Source organism: Equus asinus, chromosome 21 (assembly GCF_041296235.1).
Source record: "Equus asinus isolate D_3611 breed Donkey chromosome 21, EquAss-T2T_v2, whole genome shotgun sequence".
Taxonomy (NCBI): domain Eukaryota; kingdom Metazoa; phylum Chordata; class Mammalia; order Perissodactyla; family Equidae; genus Equus; species Equus asinus.
Window position 1 is genome coordinate 28524662 of NC_091810.1, and position 19232 is coordinate 28543893.

At 43.6% G+C, this 19232-nt stretch overlaps 1 protein-coding gene across 1 annotated transcript in view; it reads left to right on the top strand.

Annotated features, from left to right (window-relative positions):
- Positions 1–19232, top strand: part of PDZRN3 (PDZ domain containing ring finger 3) — a 227928-nt gene that overhangs the window by 8110 nt on the left and 200586 nt on the right. Inside the window, exons 2-3 of the mRNA XM_014851953.3 lie at positions 8265–8351; positions 14942–15049. Of these exons, the coding sequence (XP_014707439.1) occupies positions 8265–8351; positions 14942–15049 (195 nt within the window). The remainder of the gene's footprint in view (positions 1–8264; positions 8352–14941; positions 15050–19232) is intronic.

The window sequence follows — 19232 nt, forward strand, 5'->3', positions numbered from 1 at the left end:
CAGAGATAAACTTGAGCGGCTTTCACCCATGGAGTCAATCAGACACCCACTTGTGCCTTAGGAAACACAAGTCTTACTGTTCCTTGCTCACCGAAGCTTTTTAGCCTGGGTTAGCCTCTGCCCCCCTTGACTAATGGTGTTCTAATAAGCCTGTTCCAATAAGAACTGGAAGTGGTGTAACATAATGATGACTCTTGTAAAGAAAATAGCTAACAGATGACTCGAGCATCTATCTTTCTCACCCATTCCGTAGGTATATTTACAGGGAACCTGGTGGGCAGAGACCCCTTGTGAGTGGGCCCTGCAGCAGCTCCCTCTCTGGGAAGAGGGGTGGGGGATAGCTTTTTCCCTGGCGGTGAGCAATGGGCATGCAGAGATGAGTCCCGCGCAGAGAGGTCACCCCTAGAATTTTGCTGGAAGCTGTTTTCAGATGCCCTGTGTCTTTGCTGCACATGGATCAGGAGGGGGATGAAGGCCATTCAGGTTGCGGGTCAGGGCTGGATGTGGGCCTTGTGTCGGTGGGCAGGCTCCAGAGTACCCTGAATAGAGCTGGTATGTGGTTAGTATCAGACACTGGAATTGGTGCTATCGGGGTTCATGTGCTCCTCTGCCTCATTGTGGAGGGTCTTCTAACCTCCTCTAAGCCTTAATTGCCTATCTCTAAAATGAGATAATATCCCTGCTGATAAGGTTGGCAGTAGGATTAAATGAGATGATGCACATAAAATGCAGAGTGAGGTTTACCAAGCATTTATTGAACACTGGTACCTGTAGGTTTTTAGATCTTTTTCGAATAAATCACTGAAGAAACATTAGAAATTTGGAATGGTTTAATGGAGAAGAAGGAAAGAGATTTGTACTCACAGGGTCCAAGTTTCATTGTGAACCTCGTGCTGCCCCTGCGTGACCCGTTCTCTGGGTTTCTGTCCTCTGTCAGTGGTGGAAACCATGTGAAAGAGGGATAGTCAGTCAGTGTCACTCCATCTGGGCAGCAGCTCTGGGCTAAGATGTAAAGGGTAAAGCTCATGACTAAGAGGAGGCTTACTGGGTTGTTGGGTGTATTCGTGTTTGTCCCATGGAAATTAACACAACTGAGCAGAGGTCAGCCCGACAGAGCGCCTGCCTTCCTCCTGGCGAGAACCTAGCGTGTCACAGCTGGGTAGACTTTCTGATTCCCGGAGGTGGGGAGGGGGGAGAAGATGCTTCAGGCTGGGTAATTGGATGCTTAAATTTCAAAAACTGAAACCACTTTGTAGTCCATCAGGTGGAGGTGTGAAAATGCTGTGTAGCACCTTAAGTGAGCTTTGTTGTTGGTTTGTTGGTTGGTGGAGTGTTGCTTGTGGACGTTCACCAGAAAAGCAGATGAGTTCATGGTAAAAATCAGAGATGCAAACTTGAAATCGAACTCATGGGACCAGAGGAGTAGACACTTAGGGATTTCTCAGGTTATTTAAATATAGTAGCAGACTGAAAATGTCTGTGTATTTTTGGCCTGGGGAAGTACTGTAAATCTTTGCTTATTTCTCTTACATTATTTTTCAAAAATATCTTGTTTGGCTTATGGATGAGTATATACTATTCTACAGATATTATGACTCTGGAAAAGCTATTTCTTTGTTATTTTCTGCCTGTTCCCTCATGCCTTTTGTCTCTTTTCACCCCCTCTATACCTATTTTGGTGAGAGAGCCGTGCCGCTAGTACTTCCGTTGACTGTCTCATCCATTTCAAACATCATCCCCATGACTGTCTTCAGTCTTGGGCTTGAACAGAAGAGTTTCCTCTTCTGTTCTTCCTCCAAGAATCCTTTCTTTAGAACTGGAGGTTGAATTACAGGGAGGTTGGTGCAAGCCGCTTCGCCATTAGAAACATAGTTTGAATGACAAAGAGGACAAAAACATCTTCGTGTAGCAAGTGAAGACATCCCCATTTCCTTCGCAAGGGAATTTCTGGCAGCCAGCTCTGCCTCCTGGTCTCCCCAGCCCCCACCCCTGCACATTTTTGCGCTTTCTTGTCACTAGTCAACAGACAGAACTGTTTCCCAGCTGTGTGAGTCTCTGAGAGCTTTGCATAATCTGAGGCTGAGAGGTGTCATGTCAGCCCAGATAGACAGACTAGCGGTCAGTCAATTATAGTTCTCAAAACCCGCTGGGCAGCTTTCCAGTCTAGCCAGTTCTCAGCTGTGAGCCCCACAGCAGCAATAATCGGGCAACGCCCGTCACTGGGCGGAAAGGAGTTTTTAGACAGAATCCACATTGACAGTGGCAAGGACGGGCTCCGGGGGCTGCCACACCGATTAGGAGATGGCACGGGTCCAAGCTTCTGAGGCCAGATTGTTTGGAGGAGAACGGTGACAGAATAATACTAAAAAGAAAAGAGACTTTGCCCATAAAGACAGTTTTCATTCTTAAATGCTTAAAAAGAAAAACAGTCACCGTGAGGTGTCTTTTTGACAAAGAACATTTGATTTTTCCTTTTGCAGGATGACTTTTATTTTCCTCCCGAATTCTTGTCCACTTAGACCTTGAGTTGAAAGCTGAGCAGATTATGAATCGGGTAATTTTAACATTGATCCAGTAGTTATGTGTTCGAATATGATAGCAAAGCTCATTTTAAGCGAAATCGAGTGTATGTTCTGAACACTGAGCTTCCATTTCTGCTTGTGTCTGACTGGCGTAGGTGCTGTGGCTGGCTCATGCCATTATTTAGGTCTTGATGCCACATACCCTTCTCCAAGGTTGATATCTCTCTGCCTTTTCTCAATCCTGAAGACCGAAGCACCTCCCAAGGAGACCCTAAACGGTGCCAGGGGCCCAGCTACCCTTGAGTTGGGTTCTGGGGTGGAGACTGGAGTGCTGAGGATCTGTTAGGGCTTTCTGCTCTGCCCCAAGATGACAGGGATGTCACTGAACTCCAGAATATGATAGGCATCTTCCTTTTCCATTGCCCACCCCAGGCTTGGTGAGAGCTCCTGGCTCCCCTAGGTGCTGGCTCCTGAAGGAAAGAGACATGTGCCTTCTGGGAAAAGTAATAGAATAGGGGGCAGCTCCAGGAAGAGCTGCCGAGGAGGTGCCATCTCACTTCCGTTTTTGTTGTTGTTGTGTTTTCTCTATTCTTCACCTTTCTTTTCTTCCCATCCCACCAAGACCCACTGACCTGGCAGAACTCGGAGTTGTCCCTAATGTCTCGGCAATCCCCAAGTAGCTCGTGCTGCCCATCCCTCCAGCTTCTTCTCCTGCCGCTGTCCACGTCCATGTCCACAGTTTCTTGCACTTGATGTTTATCCTGTTGTGAGCCAACATCTATTTCCCCATCCCCTTTGTTCCTGTGGCCTTCTCCCTCCAGGCCTGGGTGTGTCATGTGTCTGATTTCCCCTCCTCTTGGCCCACAGCCCACCTAGTCAGTGTCATTTGCCTGTCTCATCTCTGCTCCACTGAAGGTCCGCGCTAAGCTGCTCCCACTGTCGTCTTTATCATGTCTCTCCCTCCCACCACCTCCAGAAGAAAAACTGTCACCTGGCTCTTCACCAGTCTTCTTGGGAGGTGTCAGTTTTCCTGCAGACTTGGGAAAGAGAGAAACGTGTCTGTGGCAGTAGCCCCCGTCAGATGGCCGGATGTTGCAATGAATGTATAACTCTCCTTATTTGCTTAACTTCAAGGTCCCAGCCCTCCCAAACTTGCTTTAGATTGACTAAGTTGATTTAGGATTAGACGTTTTCCGTTGCTTGGATTTTGTGGCAGAGTAGTTTATGAGGTAAAAGAAAGCACTCAAATGCTCAATATAATTTCCGGCACACAGTAAGCAGCCAAGAATTGTTAGCTGTTATCATTGTTCCTGCAATATAATAAGATTTCTTTGTTTTCCTTTCATTTTTGGCCTCAGTGCTGAGCTCTGCTAATGTCCACCCCATACTGTGTCCTGCTTGTGTTCTGAGCATGGAGTATTGGCCAGGCCCTGTACTGAGGCACGGGGCAGCCATCATTTGTTTCGTTCATGCTTCGTAGTAACCTGTGATGTGAATAGAAACTGTTATCATCCCCATCCATAGAATGAAATCGATCTCGGGTTCTGACTCTGGAGTCCAGGACCTTAATCATTACCCTGTTCCTGGCAGGGGCATAATACTCTTATGATGCCCTTCATTAAGATACTCTTAAGCTTTGCAACTATTATTGTGGAGTCCAAAGAAGCCTTGCTTAAAACTCTGATTACAGAGACTGGCCTGGTGGCATAGTGGTTAGGTTTGTGTGCTCTGCTTTGGCAACCCAGGATTTGCAGGTTCAGATTCCAGGTGCGGACCTACCCACTGCTCATCAAGCCATGCTGTGGTGGCATCCCACATACAAAATGAAGAAAGATGGGCACAGATGTTAGCTCAGGGACAGTCTTCCCCAAGCAAAAAGAGGAAGATTGGCAGCAGATGTTAGCTCAGGGCCAATCTTCCTCACCAAGAACAAAAAATCCCCCAAAAATTCTAATTACAAAACTAATTCGATGTCTAATCCTTTATGACATTTTAATGTGAAGGCTCAGTCTTTTGAGGCAAAGGGTTTTAGGATAGGATGCAAAAATATACCAGCAGAGTACAAAGAGCATGAGCATTGGAGTCCCATAGGCCCTGGTTTCAGTCCTGGCTCTCCCACTTTGCAGGTGTGTGATCTTAACCAAATGTATGAATTTCTCTGAGCCTCAGTTTCTTGGGTGTAGAGCATTGATACAATGCCTGCTTCAGAAGCTGATGTGTTGGTTAACCTGTTCTTTATGTGAAGTAGAGCTTTCTCCTCTTTCTTTTACTACATCAGGCCATAGAGAAAATTTCAAAGCATAGGTTATGATAAACTACCAAATCAGAAGAATATTGGTTAAATTTTCCCTCAGGTGAAAGATGCCACTGTTAACGTAATGTCTGTGAACAGTTGGGAAAGCGGCGTTGTTGAGAGTATTTGCCCGTATCCCATTTTTGCGTCTCTTCAGTCGGTGGAATATGATTGATGAGAATTACTAAAATCCATTCTATCCTGAGCCATTTGGAGCCCAGGAACAGGTTAAGCAGGAATTCATGTCAACATGTTAAATATCTTGTGTGAAGTCCAGTGTTTATGAATATTTCTTCTGAAAAATTAGAAATTAAACTGAAGGAATTAAGGTTGTTTGGGGTGAGGGGAGTGGAAAGGAAAAACCAGGATCAAGCTCAGGGTGTCAGAGAAGAGAAAATGACCTTTGGTAGTTAGATGGAGAAATGGAAGGAATTCAACCCAGACAGAGCTTAGAACTTCTCTTATTTTATCGCTCCCAGCGTCATGTGTTGAATCTTCCACATGTTGGCTCGCTACTGAAAATCATTCCTAAAATAGGCAATGCCACCGAAAGCCAATCTAACCCTCCTGGACAGCGCACTAGGTCAAGAAGCTTGTAGAAAATGAGAACACCCCTTCTTTCTTGCCAGTGATTGCATCTGGCAAGGAGGTGTAGATGGTCAACTTGATTGTTCCAAACTGTTCCTTGCAAACTACTATTAGGCTGAGGAGTATTGTTTTTCAGACCTTGTCTCATTTGTCTCAAGAGAGATCTTTGAGGCTGGGGCTAGATTTAGGTATCTTGGGGCCTTTCATATTGGGTCTTCTGGAGAGAAATAGTTCAGTGAACAGTTTGGAGTTTTGTTCTGACATTGGTGTCCTGTGTTAGACCTCCTATAATGAGTTCCTTTACGGAACCTTTTGGAACTCCAACAATTGAACCATCTTGGGAGGGACCGAAGCTAGCCTACATGGCATTCTGTTCTACATTCCACGCTAAAATGGAGTAGTATACAAGAGGAATTAAGGTCTGGATTTGCAGGACATGGGTTCAAATCCCAGCTGGACCGCTTACCAGCTCTTTGACGTGGGACAGCTTTCGTAATTCCTCTCCCTGAGTCTTCCCACCAGTATCACGAGGATGGGAACACTGCCCGTTGACAAGATTGGTTGGATTTTTAGATGAAGTAAAGCACTCAAATGCTCACTATAATTTCTGGTATTTAGTAAGCAGCCAAGAAATGTTAGCTGTTATCATTGTTCATGCAATATAATAAGATTTCTTTGTGTTTCTTTTTCTTTTTTTAAGAATAAGTGTTTTTGACGCAGCAGATTGAAAACTATTCTTTTTAATGATTTGATGGTGTGTTCTCCTCTGTGCATCATGTGAGATTGTCAGACTGGAGCCATCTGCCTTGGATTACTGTATAACTGTGCAGTTTCTACCACTGATTAGTTATGAAAACCAGAAATGGAAGATGCGTACACTAACTCACTCAAATGCCCGTGTATTTCTAACTTTTCACCCCTCTCAGAAAGCAAAGCAAGAAATGGACTTACCAAGATTTTCGGTTTCCAGGGCAGAATGGTAGAAACTGTTTCAGTTTGCAGATCCTCGTGTTTACATTTCAAAACTATTTGATTGATTCTGAATGTTTATTCTCTTACAGCAGTGAAAGTTTCTGCCTGTTAGCTTGTTGCAGCTCAATTATCAAGGTTGATGGCTTTGATACATGCTTTGGATGGTGATGCTGTGTACTGGAAAAACTGAAAAAAAAAATCAGTAAATAGATTATCATTGTAGAGGCCCTGCTGTTTTTTGTTAAGTAGGGTAGCTTAATAGACACTTGTGTCTCTTTTAAATTAAAATACTCCATTATATATATCAAGGAATGACCCTGCAGAAATGAATATTTTGTTGTGTTGTTCTTATAGGATGCCTGGTTCTTTCATCAGAAACTGCCTTTTTCTAATAAGTTATCATTTTTTTTTGTTTTTACAGGGTTTTAGTAATTGATGCTTAGGCTTACATGAAATTTTTGAGAATATTTTGAATTCTGTATACTAACTAGTCATGAGGAATAGCTAGGGTTACTAAGAATCTTAAACGTGGAGATAATTCTACACCTTGAGGCCTATTAGTCTTTTTATATATATATATATATATATATAAATTTATGTAGGCCATGTTGGGCACATTTCTCCTGACCAAATATAGAACCAGAGTTGTCTATCGACAACTGTAGCAATAAATGAAGCAAGGCTCCAGAAAAACCAATGGGCACTGCAGGTCAGAAAGAGTGGTTTTCTTTCCCAGTGTGGCCGAATCAGATAAGTTGCATTCATGCCATTTAAATGTTGCGACTTATTTCCTCAGAAAAAGTAGAAGGGAAGAGTTTAAATCAGGAAGCAGTCAATACCAAAATCAAATCTCTTTTGTGATAAGCTGTCAGTGTTGTTTTTAAAAAGCCCATAGTTAAATTATTTCATATTTTTAAAAATACCGTGTTTAAATAATGCCATCTTTAATGAGAAAATGTGAGTGAAGCAATTGCAAGTTTATAGTCAGTACATGTGAAGTTTTGTGTACCGTTCCAGTAATTGGAAGCATGTCAGAGGTGTATCAGCCAGTTTAATGTGTATGTGGAAGCCTGTTAAGTGACAGTTCGCGCATAAGGTGAAATCTATTTTTATTCATCTGTTACTTGAGAGTGTTAGTTGAGGTGCCCTGGCCTCTCCATCCCTTTGACTATTGAACATTGCTCCTGTGAGACCTTCCTGGGCGACTTCTACCTGTTTGATTTAAAGCGGTTCACGTTGACCAGCCTCTCTTAAACAGAGTGTTTTCTGTTTAACCGCTCTGCATCTCCTATATACTGGACAGTAATTACTTTGTGAAAATGCTTCCTCCCCCGTTTCAGTAAGATTCAGGATTTTACTGTTCCCCCTCCATGTTGCATCTGACTTTTCATGAACTATTTTTCCCCCAAGTCTCCCAAACACAGATGACTATTGACGGGCCGTGCATGCGCTCAGACTTCCGAGAGGACTGCCATTTGAACCTTTCGTGACATAACATGAATGCTGCTGTGGAGAATGGCCCAGAAAAAGATAGAAAGTAGCTGTCTAGACAGCCAGCATACAATGGGGAGGTCAGAGGAGAGATGCATTTGCAGACTAAGGAGTCATTGGTGGAAAATGTTCATTAGGCATGTCTGGACATCTCCCAGGGTTCTTAGGTGGTCACTCCAGGGCTAGCCAGTATCTCGGAATGTGTGTAACCTCCCCAACACAGGACAGAGTTTCAGCTTGGGCACCAAAAGTTTCCTTAGTTAAACTTCCCAAGAGATTCCCAATTAGGATTTTTAATGATAGCTTGGTAGTCCATGAGTCCACTTAGATAGAAAGAAAATTCTTACCGTCTGTTTCCTGTTTATAAATACAATTTTGAACTTATTTGTTCCCTACAGGGTGAAGAAACCAAAAACCTGACGCTCGTCCTGCATCGGGACTCTGGCTCCCTGGGGTTCAATATTATTGGTGGCCGGCCGTGTGTGGTATGTTAATTGCTGAAATGTGTTTTTCCTTTCCCCCATGTAACTGGAAGAGGAGTCAAGGCTTGGGGGGTTAGGATAGGAAACCTCACTCACCTTGTTCTGCTCTCTGTAATTAGAGAGTTCATTGTTTATCTAAGATCTTCACACTCAGGCACTTTTGTTTAGTTGTGGTCTCCTATAGCATTGTCCTGGTGGTACAAAAGCTAATCTACACTGTTTAACTTTTGAGTGCTTGTCTGGTTGTGTAGCAAATGAGCTGAAGAAAGTTGTGTGAGATGTGTGCGGTTGTGACTAAGTCTCTGAGCTGGAGAGTGGCTCTAAGTCTGAAAGTCTGGTCTGGGGTTCTGCTCTGTCAGCTCTTCACTAGTCAGGGACGGTTTGCTAATTTGTGGGTTATTGCATCCCTTTGCTTTTTCCTCCCACTGCAGCTTTTTGTCCACCCCATTTGTCGTTAGCCCCTCCTGCAGAAAGAGGAGAACAAATTCAAATCTGTCAGTTTCACCGCGAGGAAAACGTCTGCTGAGGGCTCTGGGGAGGTGGCAGAGGATGTGTTTCAGGATCTCCCCTTTCAAGTGGGGTTATCTGAACGAGTGTCATCTCTTGCTTGTTTCTTTTGCTGGCCATTTCCTCATTTATAGGCTTAAAAGGAAAATAGTCAAAGGAAAAGAAAAGAAAATCAAATTCACTCATTCAACAAATAAGTATTGAACATGGGCCGCTTGCTAGGGGCTGGGAGATACCATGGAGGCCAGGGACATAGGTCCCTGTGGTCCTTGAGTTTATGTCCTGGCGGGGACGTCAAGCAAGAAACAAGTAAATACAGTAGTTACAGATTGGGAAAAGTGATGATGGTGAAGGAAAAAATGGGAGGATGGCATACGGTAGATACCCAGGAGCAAGGTGCTTCATTGGCTGGGGTAATCAGGCAAGAGAGAGAGTAAGCTGAATTCTAAAGAATGAGATGTTAGCCATCCAGACGCGGCTAATGCTTGCCCCATGCTCATGAAGCTCCCGTCTAGATGGGGAGACTCATGAGTTAGGAGAGGATGGCACTGCTGTCAGTGGTATACTCTGTGTCTGGGTCTGCCTAAAGACATCTTAGGGGTCACTGAATTCTAGGGGAGGAGGTGTCCTGGGACCAGGGCCATTGGAGATGAGTTCTTTGTTTTTTTTTTTTTATTCTTTTTTTTTTTTTTTTTTAAAGATTGGCACACATCTGAGCTAACATCTGTTGCCAATCTTCTTTTTTGTTTCTTCTTCTTCTCCCAAATGCTCCTCCCCCCCCCCCCCCCCCCCCCCCCCAGTATATAGGTGTATATTCTAGTTGTAGGTCCTTCTGGCTCTGCTATGTGGGACGCTGCCTCACCATGGCTTGATGAGCGGTGCTAGGTCTGCACCCAGGATCTGAACCGGCGAAACCCTGGGCTGCCGAATGGGACCACATGAACTTAACCACTCAGCCACGGGGCCGGCCCTGGAGCTGAGTTCTGAAGGATGAGTAGGAGTTTGCTAGATCAGAGGTCTATATATAATATATTGACTTGAGCTCTCTTAACTGTAAAAAAATTGAGCATATTTAGTTAGCTATAAATAGTATATATATATTCACTACTAAACTAATGTTGGCTGCCTTCTGAAAGTTACATGCAAAAGGAAGCATTTTAAAGAATGAAACTAAAATGGGTATGAGTAAAATTTCTGAAATGTTCTTTTGTTGTTCCAACGTGTTTTGGGCATGTACCCATCTTTTCAGATCACTGACCTAAAAGAAGGTAGGCGGGCCCAGGGAAGGCCATACAAGGCCTGGAACAGGGACAGAATTGAGACTTGGGGGAGCTGCTGGTAGCAGAGCATGGCTAGAGTTGAGGGGGGCAGTAAGTGGTCAGACAGAGGCTGCAGAAGAAGACAGGGTCCTGATCCGAAAAGTCTTGATCCAGTAAGTCCTGGGGTTAGGAGTTTGAACTACCTTGGCAGTGAGTGGCCAACACCTAGCTTCAGTGGAAGGGAGAGACACGAGGAGAATTATGGGTAAATCCCCCTTGCTCTTGGCCAAGCCAAAGCCAATGGTTTCAAAAACAAATAAACAAGCACAGTTTATTGTAAGAAATGACAGCTCAGTATAGGTGATACGTAGTCATTAAACTGTTGAACCAATCCATTATCTGCCTTATAAAACAGTCACGTGAAGGACATTTTAGAGGATGAGATTAAAACATGTGAATGAAGGTAGGTTGGGGGGACAGGGGACATTCCCACTTTGCTGAGCCCCAGCCATGCACACATACCATGTTGTGTTTCTCCCATCATCTGGGTGGAATTCTTTTTTTTTTTTTTTAAAGATTTTATTTTTCTCCTTTTTCTCCCCAAAGCCCCCCGGTACATAGTTGTATATTTCGTTGTGGGTCCTTCTAGTTGTGGCATGTGGGACGCTGCCTCAGCGTGGTCTGATGAGCAGTGCCATGTCCGCGCCCAGGATTCGAACCAACGAAACACTGGGCCGCCTGCAGCGGAGTGCGCGAACTTAACCACTCGGCCACGGGGCCAGCCCCTCGGTGGAATTCTTAACACACTGTAGAGTTATGTCAGGTTGGTATTTTTTAACTTTTCCCTTCTACCAGTTGACTGATGTGTGCTACTCTGATTTAGTCCTGGCTGCCAGGAGTCGGCACTTTCCAGCTCTGGGAGGGGGCAAGGGAGTGAACTGGGACTGAGTCTCTAATTGGCCTCAGCAAACAAGAGGACCGGGACCTACCATGTTTTCCAACCTGCCAGCCAGAATGGGAATGGCATTTTTGCCGTTTAGCATGAATAACAGAGAGTTGGCTGTACTTGGTTTACTCTCATAATTATTATTCCTCCTCTCCCCACCCATGTTGCCAGTTTTAAGAAACAGCTTCAGTAAACTTAAGATTCCCTTCATCGTAGTTGTTTCAGAAGCTCGCACAGCCAAAAGAGCCCAAACCAGGAAGGTCTGTATTCTCTGTCTCACACCAAAGGGTTTGTAGGAAAAGGGAGCTCCGTGTTGGTAAAATGCTTGAACTGGAGCCCTGTGCCTCTGGCTCTGTGATTGCTGGAAAATCTACTATGTTGGAGTAGTATGTTTATATGTGAAAGCTGGTGAAGATGGTGTTTAGTTTCTGCACCTCCCCGGGGGTGAAAGGAGACTCCCGGCCTCCCTGGAATATGGAATATGGTTCTTTCTTGTGCTTATCAAAGGACATGTTTTAGGTTATTTTCTTTTTCTTTTAAAAAAGTGATTAAAGTACAAACCAGACTGAATTCTGTAGCATTCGTAAGTGTTCTCAGTTTATGTGGTCTTTTTGCAAGAAGTACACCCATGTCCCCTGGAGGAAAATTTAATTCCATATGCATGTGTTTGCCATAGTGTTTTTTAAAACTTGTCGTGATGAGTTGAAATAGCGTAATGAAACCTAAATGTGTTCTGCATTGTTGCCTGGAAATCTGGCAGGTCACTGAGAACGTGTTACCACACCAAGATGAGCAACACTGCACACTCATTGTTAGTTGCTGGAAGTAGAACGCAGAACAGATGACGTGTGTGTTTCCCAAGGAATTCCTGTGTTAGATGCTCGGTTGGGTTGTGACAGAAGCCCAGCCGGGGGGCACTGACATAAGGCTTTTCATTGCATGATGCAATACGTAATGCTCTTAGCAAAATCACATGATTCATTCCTTAGTTCTCATATCCCTAAAGAAACAGCAGCCAGCCTGGCGCATCAGACTTTGCCCTTCAGCCTTTGGCAAGTGTTTTTCCTTATCAGGTACCCCTGGGATGAAAACGGTCCCTTCCATTTTTCCTTCTCTCAAGCCAGCAAAACAAAACAAATCCCAAGTCATGTTCGTTCCCCTTGATAAATAGCTCTAACTTAAAATGTGTGAGGAGAGGAGCCAAACACGCTAAGAATAGAGAGATATCTTTGAAGAGAAAAATCTAGCTCTCAAGCATGGACTTGATTTGGTTTTCTTTGATTTGGGGCTTTCTGTATTTTTTGCATTCTTTTCCACCCCCTGCCACTGTCTTCATTTAACCTAAATTGTGGTGTTTGCTCCTGCCTGTTCCTCTCTGTTTTTTTTTTTTTGCTTGAACTTTCTGAAGTTCCTTAAGAAAAATTACTTGTGCACGATGTAGTATTCTGCAAATCGAACTAAAGCCAAAATCCCCTCCCCTATCTGCCTCTTCTTCTCCAGCCAAGAAATGCAAAGCAGTTAAATCGGAGTAAACACAGCTCTCTTGTTTGATATATTGACATCACCTCTTAGGGAACTCAAGCTTGTCCATAAATCCTTCGTGCTCCATTGAGACTCTTCAAGCTCCTCTGGTGGAATATTCCATAGTCTGGAATGTTAGACTTCTGAATTCATGTATATTTTTGAGATTTTTCTCAATGGGAGATAACGTTGAGTCAGCCTATCTTTAATTTGAAAGTGACTTGTGCCACTTTTTAGCTGTGTTGATCTTAGGTAAGTTACTTAACCTCTTTGTCTCAGGTTTTTAATCTATGAAATGGGTAATAGTACTGTCATGTATCACTTAGCGACGGGGACATGTTTTGAGAAATGCGTTGTTAGGCGATTTTGTCATTGTGCAAACATCATAGACGGTAGTTACACAAACTAGATGGTGTAGCCTACTACACACCTAGACTATATGGTACTCCTCTTATAGGACCCCTGTCGTGTGTGTGGTCTGTCATTGTGATGCAGGGCTTGGCTGTACTTCCATTTGTGGTGGTTGTGAGGATTAACCGGTGGATGTAGAGCACCCGCTACCCGCTCGTTAGTATGTGCTCCAGAACTGGAAGCCGTTGTGCAGCTTTGTACTGACGTTCGAGATACGCACGTGGGGAGCTCCGCACATGTGTGGGGACTAGGGCGTTAGGAAGGCAGCTGTGAGAGGGAAAGGAGACAGACAGACATTCAGACGGTCAAGGGTTAGTGTGCAGTAGGCCTGTGCAGAGCGCTGTGATGCTGGGCAGGGATCTCTTTGGTGGAGAGCTGATCCAGCACAGCACCCACAGTCTTGCTGGCCCTTCTCTCTTGGAAGAGTGTTGATAGAATCCAGATGGCAGTTAGAGACCTATCCTTGTCATGTGGGGAAGAACACCTAATGCTCATTTTAGGTTAGGGTTTTGGTTTCTTTTGAATTATATTTATAGCATGGTATTGTGTGTGTGTGTGTGTGAGAGAGAGAGAGAGAGGGAGAGAGAAGGGTGGGGAGTGTGCGTTTTCCTTCCCTTGCTTACTGAGCCTGTGCTTGAAGGGGTGGTTTTAACCACATTCAGAGTCTTCTATTTCCCTCTTCAGACTATAGAGGGTTTTTTTGTTGTTGTTTAAAGAGGAGAATGTATTTTCACAGTTACTTTTTAACGAATGGATTTTTTGTATATTTGCACGCAGAGAAATCATTATATGAAATAGATCTTACGGCATTATGGCAAGGAATTTACCATGATGGTACATCTTGGAGCTTTTGTGGAATATCCTGAACTTACTTTTCAAATGTTTTTGTTCAGGAACAATATGTGCTTGTGTCATTTGATTTATAAATTCATCTCGCTAGAAATTTAATCCGCACACTTGGAGAGAGTTCATCCCAGTTCTGTTTGGAAAGAAGTTTGTGAACAAGCTGTGAGGGTTTTTTATGAGCTTGTTAGAGCCTTTTGACTTTAAATAAAGGAAGGAGTTTGAGCAGGGAGCTGTCTTCTCTCCCAGAAAGTTTCAGTGTGGATTTTGAAAGATCTAAAGGGATTTGAGTAGATTGGAGATCAGAAGTTATTAGGATTGGGGTAGTGGTGGTGGGCTTTTCTGATGCAAATCAGAACAAAAATAAAATACCTATTTTCACTGTCAGATTAGTGAATGTTTAAAAGCTTAATAATCCTGTATGCTGGTGAGGAGGTGGGAAAAGCGTGTCTAATGAGCTGTCGGTACCAACACTCTGAAGGGTACTTTGGCAGTCTCCATCAAATGTACATGTCCTTTGACCCAACAGTTCCATTGCTAGGGATTCACCCCAGGCATATACCAGCAAAGATATTTCAAAATACTGGAAGGTTTTAGAGACAGCACTGTCTCTAATAGCAACATCTGGAAACAGTGCTGATTATCCCTGTGTTGGGATACTGTTCAACCGCTTAAGGGAGTAAGGTAGACGATGGCACTAATAGTGAAAAAATCTCCAAGACTTTTAAAGTTAAGTGAAAGAGGCAAGGTATGCAAGAATGGGGAGCGCATACACATTTACACGCATAAAAAAGGAATAGGTATGTGTTTAGGAAAATGATACATTCAGATGTTTCGGAAAGGATGCATAAACTGCAAATAGATGCTATATAGGGAAAGAAGGACAATGGGTGGGAAATGGCAGCGACTTTTGGTATGGTTTGAACTATTTCACAATGCGTATGTGTTAATTTTAGTTTAAAATAGAAATTAGGGGAAACAAATGGCTTTTACCGCAAGCCACTTTTGACACCAGCAAGAGTCCATTACTGTCTTAAGAGTGTAAGCTTTATTTTCATGACCAACTTAATGCCTAACATTCATGCATGTGTTTTTTTAACCCAAAGGATAACCAAGATGGATCGTCCAGTGAAGGAATCTTTGTATCCAAAATAGTTGACAGTGGGCCGGCAGCCAAGGACGGAGGCCTGCAAATTCATGACAGGATTATTGAGGTATGTGAACGCTGGCCAGTGTCTGTTAATAGGCTGAATGCCATCCCGTCTTCGTCCGGCTCAATACAGGATGTTTGTTAGGGGAGGAAGGCCTACACTAGTGGATGGTTGCGCAGGAGGCAAGATTCTCTGATTGTGTGGGACCAGATTGAGTGTTGATTGCCTTGGTGTTAAGTTTTTGTTTATATTAAATATAGAGAAGCCAGATCATGAGTGGCATGCACACAATTTGGCTCTTTTCACGCAGCCTCGCATCTGTTTGGATGCTTCAGTTATAGCTTTGTGTGAAAACCGTTGGAGAGTTGTATGTTAGTTGAAACCAGATGAGCAATCCCTGTGCTACGAATTGTGACTCGGTTCATCTTGGTTACCAGGGTATAAATGTGTCAGCATTGGAGTCGTTCTAATGTCCTCAGAGCTCACAGCACACAATTATTTCTACGAATGCATCGTTCTCTCTTTTGTCTCTGTCTTCTTTGCCTGTTGTCAGCTGTACGAGTTGACTGTCCTGTGATGTGCAGGCAGAGATTGATGTTAAGGATGGTCTCTCACATCGCCACCAGCTTCTTCATTTTCAGTACTTCTCTCATCATTTCAAACTTTCGTATAGCTGGTTTATAGATTTACGCTGGGAGAGGTGGCTCTCTCAGCCCCACTGTACAACACTATGGAATAGGGTCACACAGTGTCCTTGGATGCTCCAAGTTGCTGAAAGGAAAAGAAATATTCATGCCTCCTTATATGGGCTCTTGTTGCACAGTTTGATACAGATAACTCTTTTGCTGGTAGTTTTGACTGTTTTGATCGCTCTTGTAGTGAGTAAATACATGGGTTAAATTTGTTGGATCTCCTAGTAGAAAAAAGTTAAATATGAGAATCCAAGATGATATGTGAAATCTCACCAGAAACTCACCCGTGGGCCATAGCCATAATATGGCACATTAAATCGGAAACTGGAAAAACAGCATGGATGCCACTGGCTGTTTGTTCTTCCAAACACATTTGTGTAGCGTCTGTATTTCATGAGTCTTTTTATGGCCCATTTCAAAACCTTGGACCAAGTGGGAACTCTGACCATGAGATAAGCCGTGAGTGAAGTTTCATGGAACCCACTGGAATTTGGCCATGTGCTTCTCCTGGGGAAAGGAGCATTGGGAAGACAGAGAACAAAGGCTTGCTTTTCCAGTCTCATTTGGATGAATTCCTCGATGTGCAAAGCAGGCTAATTTATATCCTCAGGAAAATATACAGTTAAATCTCGCAAGGAAAACAGACTGAACGAATTAGGGTGTAAGAGTCATTTTTCTGAGGGAGTGGGTGCAGTGTGGTAACTTACATATTAAAAGGACACTTGATTTTGTTTTAAGGATGTTATTAACATTGTTCCATCCATGTTGACTCTTTGAAGCATTCTTAAACTTGAACTTTTTTGCTGCGTGTCTTAGGGTCAGTCTTTGTACTTCCCAGGTCAGGGGTCAGGGGAGTGGATTTTTCTCTAAGAGGAATTTGTTGGGCAAGAATGCTTTCTCAAGAGCTCAAATGTGTACTTACTGTCTTTTTCTTTGAGAGAATACATTATCTGAGACTATTGTTCAAAAAGATAAGTACAGCTTCCGTTGCCAAGGGTTTGGTGGAACAGCCAGTTTCTCTAAGTAATGGAATTTCATTGCTCTTATGTTTTGCAAATGAGAAATCTACAGCTGGGCAGGATTTTCTCTTGGCAAAGGGTGATCTTTATTTGAAATGTTCAGTATGGTTTCTGGTAAGTTATATTCCCCATTTGGATAGTATGTAAATATTAATCATGTCCCGGTGTTGAGATGGAAAGAAGGATGATCACAATAGAGAAATAATATATGTGTAATTGCACTTGACATACTGTGCCCTTCGCAGTCAAATTCTAATCTCTTTTGACATGATGCAGTGATTCCCATGACTGGAAAACATGTTCTCTGGTTCACCTTGTCTGTGTCTGAGTTTATTACCAGGCACAAATTTGATTATTTTAAGTGTGCGTGTGTGTTTCATCAGTAAGAAGAGTTGGGTTTTCTAGTTTTCCACTAGATTTCTTCCTTTTCAGGGGAGGGGGAAAACTACCCCCAGACCTCCTTTGCCATAAGGACTTTAATTCTTGCAAAATGGTGCTTACATGAAATTCATAGAGACTTAATGGGTCTTGTCCTTACAGCGATGTCTTCAACAGTTACTCTGCTGCTGCTGCTGCTATCTGTGCCTTGAGACCAGAGCAGGGGTTCCCGTCCACAGCACAGCCAGGCCTACACCTTCTTTTAATTTTTTTTTTTAACAGATATTTTGAAATGCCACCAATACTATTGTGAAATGAAATTCATAAATAATATTTATATACATATACACTTAATTGTAAAATATATATGCTGTAATGTAATAGAAAAATAAAAGGAAGATAATTTATAATAAAATGTATGGATCAGTATGTAAATGCTTGGGCACAGTGACCTTGGAAAACACCATGATGCCACCAGGTGCTTGCGCCTCCTTGTAGACTCACCCTGATGCCCCGGCTGTGCGTGCTGCCGGGTGCAGGAGGGTGGTGCCGGTGACTCAGGCACCGTGAGCAGCAGCACTGTCCACGATTCGACTTTCCACGGTAGTGAACAGATTGTGGTTAAGTTCTGACACAAGAAGTGCAGACTTCCTTTCATTTGCACACTTCTCTGTGTGTGTGTGTGTGTGTGTGATTTTAATTGTGCTAAAATATACATAACATAAAATTTACCATTTAAACTGGTTTTAGGTGTACCTCTCTGTGGCATTAACACATGTACCTTATCGTGCAGCCATCTCCAGAACTTTTTCATCACCCCAAACTCAGACGCTGTGCCCATTAAACAACAACTCCCCCCGCCCTCTCCCCCCACCTCCTGGCAGCTGCCATTCTACTTTCTGTCTCTGTGAATCTGACTACTCCCTGTTCCCCATAGAAGGGGAGTCATACGGTATTTGTCTTTTTGCATCTGGCTCATTTCACTTAGCATGATGTCCTCCAGCTTCATCCATGATGTAGTCTCTGTCAGAATTCCTTCCTTTTTAAAGCTGAATACGATTCCACTGTATGTATAGATGTGTATACCATAGTTTGTTTATCCGTTCTTCTATTGATGGACACTTGGGTTGTTTCCACCTTTTGACTGTCGTGAATAACGCTCCTAGGAACATGGGTGTGCAATCTGTGTCTGTTTAAACTGCAAAAAAACCCTTAGTGTTTATATGTAAAACAGAGTTAGGGTCTACACTCAGGTAATTATAACAAGTTTGTTATTTTACTTTCACAAATATCTGGCAGGATATGTGAAAGTTATGCTGGAAGCAGAATAATTCTTCATGGCATGGGACTCTGTGCATCGTGGAACTTCTAGCATGTCTGGTCCACACCCTAAACACTGTGACAGTGAAAAATGCCCCTGCAGATTTCCAGCACTCCCTCGGAGCATCATAGGGGCATCCGAGGAACGGGGTAGAGCTTTGTCTTGTTCCCAAACCTTATATGCAGGGTGAGCTGCTGAGGAACAGAGTTATCTCCGTCCCTTCCTTTCCAGCCTGACTGTCTAAGTGATAATAGCCACTGACTGTGTTCCCTTCCTGGGGGCTCTTGAGCCCGATAAGAAAGCCTGAGCTGGCCCATCCTGGGGCTTGGCTGGGAATCTTGGCCCCCTTAGTTCAAGTGCCCTCCCAACCCACGTGGCTGCACCTTTGGAGCCTGGCTGATCGAGGAGCCCATGCTCTCCACTCACATCTTGTGCCCTCAACTGCCCTGGGTTGGGACAGACAGGCTGTTGTGCCCATCCTACCTCACATCTGGTACTGAGATACAGCAAATTCCGACTTATTCAGTGTTTGTTTCTGATTTTTTTTTTTTGAGGAAGATTTTTTGCTGAGGAAGATTGGCCTTGAGCTAACATCCATGCCCACCTTCCTCTATTTTATATGTGGGATGCCTACCACAGCATGGCTTGATAAGTAGTGCATAGGTCTGTGCCCAGGATCTGAACCAGTAAACCCTGGGCTGCTGAAGCGGAGCAAGTGAACTTAACTGCTGCGCCACCAGACTGGCCCTGACTTCTGATTTTTTGTGTGTCGTCTCCCTGCCCCAGGGCCTTTTCACAACTTCGCATCTCACCTTTGATTACATCTACTCAGCTCC